The sequence below is a fragment of the Cibotium barometz genome, chromosome 41, assembly GCF_041138505.1.
Source record: "Cibotium barometz isolate CiBa-2024 chromosome 41, ASM4113850v1, whole genome shotgun sequence".
In the NCBI taxonomy this organism is placed as follows: Eukaryota; Viridiplantae; Streptophyta; class Polypodiopsida; order Cyatheales; family Cibotiaceae; genus Cibotium; species Cibotium barometz.
The window spans coordinates 16,486,075-16,497,367 of NC_141086.1; the positions used below are offsets into that span (position 1 = coordinate 16,486,075).

General features: G+C 39.5%; 1 protein-coding gene across 2 annotated transcripts; it reads left to right on the forward strand.

The window, feature by feature from the left end:
* Window positions 1-7,195: 7,195 nt before the first annotated feature.
* On the forward strand, window positions 7,196-10,374 carry LOC147614716 (pentatricopeptide repeat-containing protein At3g63370, chloroplastic-like). Of its 2 annotated transcripts, XM_086780051.1 has the most exons (2): window positions 7,979-8,211; window positions 8,310-10,374. In XM_086780051.1, the coding sequence occupies exons 1-2, from the start codon at window positions 8,111-8,113 to the stop codon at window positions 9,874-9,876; spliced, it is 1,668 nt and encodes a 555-aa protein (XP_086636177.1). In that variant the 5' UTR covers window positions 7,979-8,110; the 3' UTR covers window positions 9,877-10,374. The 2 variants fall into 2 exon arrangements, with proteins under 2 accessions (XP_086636176.1, XP_086636177.1); XM_086780050.1 differs by having other exon boundaries at window positions 7,196-10,374.
* The last annotated feature ends 919 nt before the right edge of the window (window positions 10,375-11,293 follow it).

An 11,293-nucleotide genomic window follows, 5' to 3' on the forward strand; every position in this document is an offset into this window, starting at 1 on the left:
ACACCTATACTTACCCTCAACTCACATGTAGTAGGGTTATAGCATCTATTTCCCTTTTCCTCAAAAGGGAATATCCAATAAACACACATTTTTTGCTTTTGAATCTAGCTTCATACACAACTCATCTGGCACATGCACATAGACAATGCATCCAAAAACTTTCAAGTGAATCACAACTCACCCAAATCCTTCATTATTTCAAACTCTCTCTTAAAAGGAGCATCTTTAACTCATGAATGTCAAAATCATTGTCACATGTGACACTTAAGTCATCAACATAGATGACTACTAGAACAATGCCCCAGTCTTTTTCACATATAGTGAAAAATTGATATATGAAATCCAATAGTGACAGGATACTCTCCTATCTCATTTGACCATGCTCTAGGTTCCTGTTCAAGCCACACAAGGCTTTACGCAACCTATAAATAAACTCTGGGTGTATATGGTCCTCATATCCTGCTTCACCATGTAGACCTCCTCCTATAAATCACCATGTAAAAAAACATTCTTTACATCCATTTAATGTAAAGGCCATCCCTTAGCTACTGCAAATGGAGCAATGGCTACTCTCATGGTTTCCATCCCAACAACCGATAGTCAATGCCATAGGTTTGTGCATATCCATTGGCTACCAATCTTGCCTTATACATGCATCACAGACCCATCTAATTTTCTCTTTACTTTATAGACCCACTTGCATCCAATTCCATCCTTCTCCTTAGGCAAAGCCACCAACTCCCATGTCTCATTTACATCCAATGCAGCCATCTCTTCATCCATCGCCATCTTCTCAATGGTTATGTCTAAGAGCCTCCTCAAAACATGTGGGATCTATCTCTTATATTGCTTTCTTTGACCATACATGCATAGTGATGGGTTGTATACTCATCATATCTCAACCTTTCCACTGGTTATCTAATCCTTATAGACCATATATGCATATGATGGGATGTATACCCATCATATCTCAACCTTTCCACTAGATATCTGATCCTTATAGACGTGTGTACACCTAGATCATTGCCAAACTCCTCATCAATATTTTGAGCCACTATCCCAATGAATGACCTACTAAAACATTAGGCATTATGAAAGGCTAATCCACTTTCTCTTTTTTTCCTTTTGTGATACATGTGAATTTGCCAAATTTTCAGCGCTTGTAGTATGATGTGTCAGAATTTTTAGTATTTTGCCTCAACTTTCCTAACCAAGTTCTATTAACCCATTTCTTAAGGACTCTCCTGGTCCGCTAGTCACATGTGCTCTCCATTCGAAGTAGCCACATTATTTTTTACATCATCCTCTATGGAATCTTTCATTGGCGTATATACCAGCTACTCATCTCATTAAAAATAACATCCCTGCTCACTTGCATCTTATGCGTAGTGGGGTAATAACATCTATAACCTTTTCTTAAGGGAATATCTAATAAAGATACATTATTCTACCTTAGTATCCAATTTTGTTCTCACCGCATATGGTACATGTACATATGTAATGCACCCAAACACTTTCAAGTGTGCTTTCTACCGGTAAATTTCTATTCAAGCACCATGCCATGAGTTGTTGCAATGGGGGTTCTATTCATAATGTAAATTTCAGTTGCTCTACAGCCCAAAAATAATGAGGTATTCCTTTCTCATTCATCAATGCATGGGTAACTTTTGTAATATCCATGTTCTTCCTTTCTATAACCCCATTTTGCTATGAGGTGAACCTGCATATGTAAACTGCCTCTTTATCCCATCCTCTCTTAGATAATCACTAAATTAATTGGAGAAATATTCTCCCCCATCATTTGATCTTAGGAATTTTATATACATGCCTTCATCTTTCTCAACCATAGGAAGCTCTGAAAGTTCATAAATATTTTTCTTTTCTCTTTCATGAAGTATACCCACACCTTCCTAGTGTGTGGTCATCATCAATGAAATGTACCACATCCAAAGGTCTTTGACTTACATTCTTATCATGTGGAATTGCATGCTTAGACTATTTTCCCAATTGATATGCTTCACATTCCATCCACTTTGAACTTTGGCAAGCATGTAACAATACTTTGGGCCTGCATATGTTTTAGCCCGTTGAATATTGATATGACCAATACGTTTATGCTACATATATCAATGCTTACAATTACACCTATACCATGTGCAAATATTGCATCCGTAAACTTCAAGCATATTTACATCCAATGTAAATATTCTTCCAATTCTGTTCCCCTTTTACAATTAGAATCTATGTACATGCTTGTAAGGAGCTTAAGATCATCCTCTCCCCTGTATTTTTCTCAATGTACATGTGTCCATGTTCTCATTGATGGGTAGGAAACATGTAAGTAGACATGGATAGCCGAGCTTTGGATGCAAGTCTTCATGACAACCATGGTGATGTCTTCGTCAACATGGCATGATGGATTTTGTTTCAACTTTCAAGTGTCCTCTAAAGATTAATCTTATGAATACTAAAGGATTTTCAATGTTTCTTATAGACTACTTTGAATCTACTCCAAATTTAGTCTAAAAGAAACCTACCATAAACAACTCTACTTTTATGAAGATTAGGACTTTTGGGTGTGTAGTTGAACTAGAGAACAATGTATCTCCAGGTAAAGGAATATTATAATCATTATGTGTGTATACCAAGATACTTAAGGCTAGCCCCCATTTACTTTCCAATCAAGAGAAGGTGGACTTGGAAGGAATTTAGTGCACTCAAAAAGCAAGATACTTAGCTATAGCTTTTCCTTCTTTGAGCCAACAAAGCTTGACACCACCTATGAGAGAAAAAGTATCAAATTGAATACATGATAGAGCAATGACTAGATGTAGACATAATCACTACATACAGATTCTTCAAACTTATTCTTAACCAACCAAAAGAGAGCCATGAAAGAAATGACCTTGCGAACATAAATTTCAACGAACTAAAATAGAGCTATGAAAGGGACCTCCCCAACCTCAATTTCAACCTTAATACAAGGCCAAGAGAAGTAGAAATCCTTGGGTACTTTCAAAGGACCTGTTATGTTAGCTCACTACCTCATAACATTTGAGGACACATTTGACACATATTTATAGACTCTCGTCACACTATACTCCCAATATCCAAAAGTGGAAAGATGTCTTTAGAATCTTAAGGAAGGACAAAAAGCTTTGGCCAATTTAGTTTCCAAGGATGGAACCTATAGCAAGAAGAGGAACATCTTAGCACATTTTGGAGCCCACTTTTGTAGTGGATGGAACCTATAGCAAGAAGAGGGACATCTTAGCACATTTTGGAGCCCACTCTTGTAGTGTTTGCTCTAGTATTTATATTTTGTGTTGCTACATGTAGATATACTTGTCATCACTAAGTCAAAGGTGGTGGTTATTCTTACATAAGGCTTCATTAATACCATTATATGGATGTACCAATAATGCTTTTATGGTGCCCTCTTTTTCTCTTGCTTGCCCTTCAACTTTAGTGTAACCTTAATACAAGGCCAAGAGAAGCAAAAATCCTTGGGTACCTTCAAAGGACATGTTATGTTAGCTCACTACCTCATAACATTTGAAGACACATTCGACACACATTTCTAGACTCTTGCCACACTATACTCCTAATATCCAAAAGTGGAAAGATGTCTTTAGAAGCTTATGGAAGGACAAAAAGCTTTGGCCAATTTAGTTTTGAAGGATGGAACCTATAGCAAGAAGAGGGACATCTTAACACATTTTGGAGCCCACTCTTGTAGTGTCTCTTCTAGTATTTATATTTTTTATTGCTACATCTAGAGAGACTTGTCATCACTAAGTCAAAGGTGGTGGTTATTCTTACATAAGGCTTCATTAATAACATTATAAGGATGTACTAATAATGCTTTTATGGTGCCCTATTTTTCTTTTGCTTGCCCTTCAACTTTAGTGTAACCTCTTGATCTTACACCCCTTACTTCAAACAACCTGTGTTAAAATCTAGCTGCAATATAATCAAATGACTACATGGTGGTTACTTGAGTACTACTAATCATATGCCAGTTCCAAAATGGGAAATATATGAGTGCTACTAATTATGTGCCAGTTTCAAAATGGGAAACATCATTATTCCTATTTATACAGAATCAATTTATCACTTATTCTTCCATTCATTCAAATGCACATGTTATAAATGTCAATTTAAACATCCAGGGGATACCGTAGGTTTGGGTCATTCTAGATATTTTATTGTGATCGTCATGAGTATGGCCTTTATCCAGTCAAGGTCCAACCCACTAGGTGTGCCACTTGTTTATGCAAATACCCAATTTGACCATGACCCTTAGTAGCTTAGGAATAATACAAATAATAATTGTAATCGCTCGAGATTCCAACATACACATTATGTGACTCTCTATTTTATCAACAATTTTTACATTATATATATTCTCGTGTAATGCTCTATGATAAGTGCTTTCTTTTACTAATGCAATATAGTTATTTTTGTGAGTTCTCTATGTATGTGATATGCCTTTGTAATTGTCTATTCAATAGATTGACCTTGGTTTTTTAATCTTTGTAATCTTCATGTTGGTTATTCACCAACATGAATCTTTTGAATCTACATGTTGGTTATTCACAGCAGGTAGTGTGCGATGCTTGAGTAAATTAATACATAATCGATTAGAACCTGAGCCACCACCAAGTTTCTCTACGAGAAAGTGATTGTTTAATTTGGTTCCCTAATTGAATTAGTGAGAATGATCACATCACTCATTTTGTTAATAAGGTGGCAACCTTATTATTAACAACCATATGCAAAAAATTAGCAACCTTATGGGCATACCACATCATAGCTAACAAGCATCGGGTAGATGCCATTTAAATGGGATTTAGGGCTAGAAAAGCAACCATACCAATTGAATTTTTGGGCTAGAAACAACTATTCCAATTGAACTTTTGGTCCAAGCATGGGGATTAATGTGGAAGAAATATTGGATTATGTGAATCAATTACAAAAACACAAGAGGACCTTGGAGAATTGGATGAGGTTTACATCATGGGTACACATGTACTAATGGTTGAGAAAGCAAGATGAAAGGCTTGGTTTAATTGCATCTTTCATTAAAAAGATCTTAAGGAGGGGTATATCACCCCTCTCTCACTCAAAAGTATGAGTGCAAGAAGATAAAGTATAGTGGGCTAGTTCTATATTGAGCGAAATGCATCATACCATAGTACCATTGGAAACGAATACAACACAAGTCACCCAAAATGTTTTTGCAAGGCCAAAAAGCCAAAATGTGGAAAAAAGAGGTCAATTCAACACCTTCATAGAAGCACATCGGCCAAGGAACATCTCTAGATGGTTATTAATCTCTTGAGCCAAGACATATGGGTCAATTTTCCATGTGAGCACCCCATTGAAGTGTTTGAGGGTCTAAATTTGGAATACCTAGGGCTAGTATGGAGAGATTAAATTTGAGAACTAGATTCCCTTAAGCAATATTGGATTTTTAGTGCATTGGTCTTAAGCAACATAATGGGGAAGCAATCATTACCATGGAGGATTACAACAATGTGAGCCTTATGGAGGAATAGCTATGGTTGGGCTTTAACAAGAAATTATGGATCTCAAGCGAGCCTCACAAGAGCACATAGAGGATTACAAGTGCATTGGCCTTAGGAAGCACAATGGGGAAGCAATCATTACCATGGAGGATTTATACTACCTACAACAATACCTACAACAATGGGAGCCTAATCTATGGTTGGGCCTTAACAAGAAATTACGGCTAAAGATCTCAAGGGAGCCTCACAAGAGCATATAGAGGATTACAAGTGGGAGACACCATGATGTTAGAATGGAGGAGGCGACATTACGGAGGAGTCACATGCTAATGAGAGCTTGATGGGAGAAATTGGCCAAGGAATTGGTGGCACAAAGAAGCTACAAGAAAATTGCCCAGGAGGCAAACCCGTTGGTTGATATGGCAATGAAGTTGTTTTTCTAGATTAGTGCTAGAGTAGGTGGTACAACTAGTAATCAAGCCTTGGGCTGTGCTTAAGAAGCATTAAGGAAGTGAATTTTTGGCTAGTCTGTTGTGATAATTGGTCTAAGTTATGAGTTTTTGAAACAAGTGAGGCCCCCTTAGTATCCAAAGTGATATCGACCCACATAGGCATGCGGCTTAAGCCTTTCCAAGTTGGCTGGATATGGTGATATCGACCCACATAGGCATGCGGGTCGATATGGTGATATCGACCCACATAGGCATGCGGCCTATTGAGCAATGTGACAAGCTTTTCCAAGTTGTCTATTAACCATATGGTCTTAATACACCACCATCTAATGTTTGTACTATGTACCAAGCCTTTCCAAGTTGTTTATTAAACATATGGCCTTAATAGACAACACTCCAATGTTTATACCAAGTGTCCAAGCTATGCCCATGGCTACTGCTCATAGTGGGGGCCTTACTTACATGAGCCCATTAGAGTACATGATGAGATTAGAGCATTGACAACTGCCACTAATATAAACACATCAAAGTAAGCTACGCATCTTTTCCCTTCTTAGATCATTATTTTACACAAGCTCATCTTTTCTCATTTGGTATAGGAAAAGGGCTGAGTGAAGAGGCTTTTGATTCAAAATATATGTTTATTATCAAGAGGTCAACACTTAATCAAAGCCCTTTGCAAACTAGAGAACACTCATCCTTATAGGGTGTCAATGGAGGGGCAAATTATCCATCCTTTGAATGGTTGTAGGTAAAGGGCATTGACCTTCTTTTATATGTATTGTTTTAACTCATTCTTACCCTAGCACCTTATATATGCCTTCATGTTATTTTCAGTTCAAGCTATTCTTACACTCCTCCCAAGGCATACCGAATGTCCAAATATTTATGATGTGGCTTTTGTGAGTGTCCAATGGAATGTTTAAGCCTCATATCATATCATCATCTCTTCTCTTCTCTTCTCTTCTCTATATCTCTATATTATCTTAAGGAAGAGTTTCACAAAGCTGCCATGTGACAAGAATTTGAAGGTTTGGGAAGGGGAGGAGGAGGTTTGAGGAGGTTTGGGTAGAATTTGAATTTGTAAGTCTCAAAAGACGTGCGAAGCACGTGTTGCACACTAGTATGTTTAAAGGGAAGCAAATGTGCCCCCATGTAAAGAGGTTAAGCTTGTTCAAGCCATGCCCCTTAATAAACACTAAAAATGTGAAGGAACAATCAAGCCTCAAGCCCTTTCCATAAGCTATAAACTTGAGCCTTCAAATTTTGCTTCCATTAAGCCTTTGAAGCCAAGCCTTCTCCATGTAGTCTAGTGCCATGGCATGCCATCTAGAGCCCTAGGCCGCCTGAGGCATGCCCTGCCATGCCATGATGCATGAGCTTTCTGCTGCGATGACTATGGGCGGGCTTGCTAAATCTGGCTGAAAATGATTTGCAGAAGGCTGGAGTTTTCTTCCTGGAGGCCTAAGCTGATAGTGTCGACGGAGCAGGAACCCCTCAAAGTTTCAATGGGTTTATGCGAGCATAGCACACCATTGCAGAAAACAATGGATGGGCTGGACACCACCGCCCACATAGATGTTGACACATATGCCTCCCTTCTGCAGGTATGTGGGTCTTCAAACGCTCTATCGGATGGTAGGAATGTGCATCACCACATCTTGAGACATGGACATGGAGCACACATGTTTTTAGGGTTCCTCATCCTGGAGATGTACGGCAAGTGTGGAGCATTTGAAGATGCCACTGCCTGGTTTGCAGAGATGCCTTCCCGTACTGTTTGTGCCTGGAATTACATGATAGGATTATACTCGCGGCATGGGCGGAGTGTAGCTGCCATGCATCTCTTTGATCAGATGCTGCAAGAAGGTATGCTTGCTGATAAGATCACCTACATCAGCGTTATTTCTGTATGTACTAGCTTGACTTCCCTTGCAGAGGGAAAACGGATGAATGCCCTCATTATTGGCAGCGGATATGAAACCCAGGTTGTGGTGGTGACAGCTCTTGTCAATCTGTATGGCAAGTGCGGGGACCCGAACCATGCACGGCAACTGTTTGATGGGATGCCAAGACGTGATACCATCACATGGAATGCCTTGATATCAGGGTACAAACAACATAGACATGGCAAAGAGGCATTGCAACTTTTTGACCAAATGCAAATGGAAGGAGTACTGCCATCCAGAGCAACCTTTGCATGCATGCTTTCAGCATGTGCTAGCCAGGTATCCCTCTGCCAAGGCAAACGAATGCATGTTTACATTATACAGACTGGTTTTGAATCAGAATTCGTTGTCTCTAATGCGCTTGTCCGTATGTACAGCCAATGCAGCAGCTTGGAAGATGCTCAAAGGTTATTTAATGTTTTGTCCATTGTGAATGTGGTTGCATCGAATGCAATGATTGCGGCCTATGCTCAGCATGGATGTCTCAAGGAGGCCCTCAAACTTCTAGCCAGAATGCAGCATGAAGGTGCAATTGTGGACAAGATTAGCTACATCAGCATGCTTGATGTATGTGGTAGTCAAGCAGCCCTTGCTGAAGGCAAACAGATGCATACTTGCATCAAACGTAGTGGTTATGAGGGAGAAATTATTGTTGGAAACGCCCTAGTCAGCATGTATGGCAGGTGTCAAAGTTTGGAGGATGCCCAAAAGGTTTTTGACAATATGCCTGATAGGGATGTAGTCTCTTGGAATGCCATAATTTCTGCCTATGCCCAAAATGGGCATGGCAAGGAGGCATTGCGACTTTTTGATCAAATGCAGCAGGCTGGAATGATACCCAACAAGGTCACCTTCATTTGTGTACTTGATGCTTTTACTACTCAAGCTGACCTACTTGACACCAGGTGGTTTCATACGCGAGTTCTCCTTAGCGGCTTTGGTTCAGATGTTATGGTAGCAACTACCCTGGTCAACATGCATGGTAAAACTGGTAGCTTGGTAGATGCACACAATACATTCGACCTAATACCCGAGCCCAATGTTGTCTCATGGACTGCCATGATTTCAGCACATTCTCTGCAAGGGCATGACAAAGAAGCCCTTCAACTGTTCGACCAAATGCTGCAGCAAGGAGCAATCCCAGACATGGTGACATTTCTGAATACAATAGGTGCATGTACCAGCCAAGCAGCTCTTAATGAGGGCAAGATTATGCATGTCCTTTTGAAACAATGTGCATTTGAGTCTGAATTAGCTATTGCAAATGCGCTTGTCAACATGTATGGCAAATGTGGTTGCTTGGGTGCTGCTTGGGATGTGTTTGACAGATTGCCTGTTCGTAACTTAGCAACATGGAATGTCATGATTGCTACCCATGCCCAGCATGGGCTTGGTAAGGAGGCCCTTTGTCTCTTAGAGCAAATGCAGCAGAAGGGGGTGGCTCCAGACAAGGTTACCTTTGTAACCTACCTTTCTGCATGTAGTCATAGTGGTCTGGTAGATGAGGCTTTTGGATGTTTGCTTTACATGCATGTTGATGACTTAGGTGTTACACTGGCTTTGGAGCATTATGATTGCATCGTGGACTTGCTTGCAAGAGCCGGGCAGTCACATGAGGCAGAAAGCATGATCGACATGATGCCATTCCAGCCAACTGCTTTGTCATGGATGACATTGCTTACGACCTGCAGAAACTTGCTTGATGTGGAGCGGGGAGAAAGTTCGGCAAAGCATATAATTGAAATAGATCCAAAAGACCATGTCCCATATGTGATGTTAGCAAACATTTATGCAGCTGTCGGAAGGGAAGAGGATGCAGAAATGATTCTGAGCATAATGATTAACAAAGAGGAGCTGCTTCCTGAAGAAAACTATACATGCCCAGGGCAGTACTTTGAGGAGGAAGATCAGGGTAGTTATGGGGTGCTTTTTGGCTGCTCATAGCCAGGTGTAGTGCTTTTTAATGCTGTCTCAACTCAACACACATTGGTCAATCCAGAGCCATCTTCCTGGTCCTATGCCCATGATATGGGTGGCTATGCTGAGGCACTTATGGAGGCGCAGGATGCAACACAGGAACAAGTGCTGTTAATTGAACATTAGCTCCACCAGAAATAAGCCAAGTGGTGAACTGGTGTATTTACTTGAATTGAAGCAGTCACGCCATCAAGCTTGTATCTTGATAAGGCCAAGCTTTCAACCTGCCAACCAAATATAGTGTGGGCTGAGAAGGTTGAAAGTAGAATGAGGTAGGTCTCAGTGGTGGAGTACACCATGGTGCACAGTCAGATAACTATTTGGAGGACATAACTTCATCTTCACCACATTTCACCTTTCACATTTAGCAACAACAATAACCTTTGAACATGTCTAATGTTAAAGAAATTTAGGGCACACAGTTGATAAATCAATACAAATTTGTATCAGAAACTTGAGGTAAAAGTTCCAAATCTATACTATTTCTAGCCATCTCTTGGGTTAACAGGTGTTGGAAAGTTGGTAGATATGCAAAGGAAGTGTGGGCATCACAGCTAAATATGTTTGATCCATCAAATCCTGTGTCAACTTTTCAAGGTTATATGGTTGATACTCAGAGGTCAATTAACAAATGTTTGAATTTTGCAATATGTCTACTTTGACTAGAGATAAGTGGTCTAAGAACTTCTTCTCAGCTTGAAAGTCTAGAGTATGGGAAAAGTACTTTGGGACATAGCTTTATAAAGAATGTGGACACATGAACATGAACAAGAAAGCAAGCAAATCATTAGGGGGCTAGGGAGGTCTCCAAAGGGCTTCTTAAATTCTCCCTCCAAAAATTTCTCTTTCTACTCCAGCAAGAGAGGCTAATCTCAACACTTTGGGACTCAACAATCCACATCACTCATAGGATAGTGCCTAGAAAGGTACAACCATATTCATGCTAATGTAAATCAAAATGCAAGATTTGCTTTATTTGGCACATTTAACATTGTAAGTGCACCTTTTTTTGGGTGCATGACAACTTTTAAGTTTTGTTTATACATTCTCTAGTACATTCAGTCCATTCTATTATTTTCTCCAAGTATCATCATTTACACTATTCAAGCTTCTATAAGCATCTTCATAGGCAATGTTGAACTACAATATGATACGCTAAGTTTTCCTTCCTATACATTTAATGATTTTTTAGCTGGAGTCTTAACATGCCTAGTTTCTCTTGCAAAAGGGTTTACTTGCTTATTATATGCATGTGTTGAAACTCGATGATGCATCAAGTTTCAACCCCATGACTCACTAGAGCCAACATTTCCAAGTTGAAGTATTTTTCTGACAAGATTTATGTCAACATCTAACATGCACATCACACTCACTTTACTTTTTA

Excerpts from the sequence above, each read along its gene's own strand:
- LOC147614716 (XM_086780050.1), top strand. The coding sequence starts at position 7,411 with ATGATTTGCAGAAGGCTGGAGTTTTCTTCCTGGAGGCCTAAGCTGATA.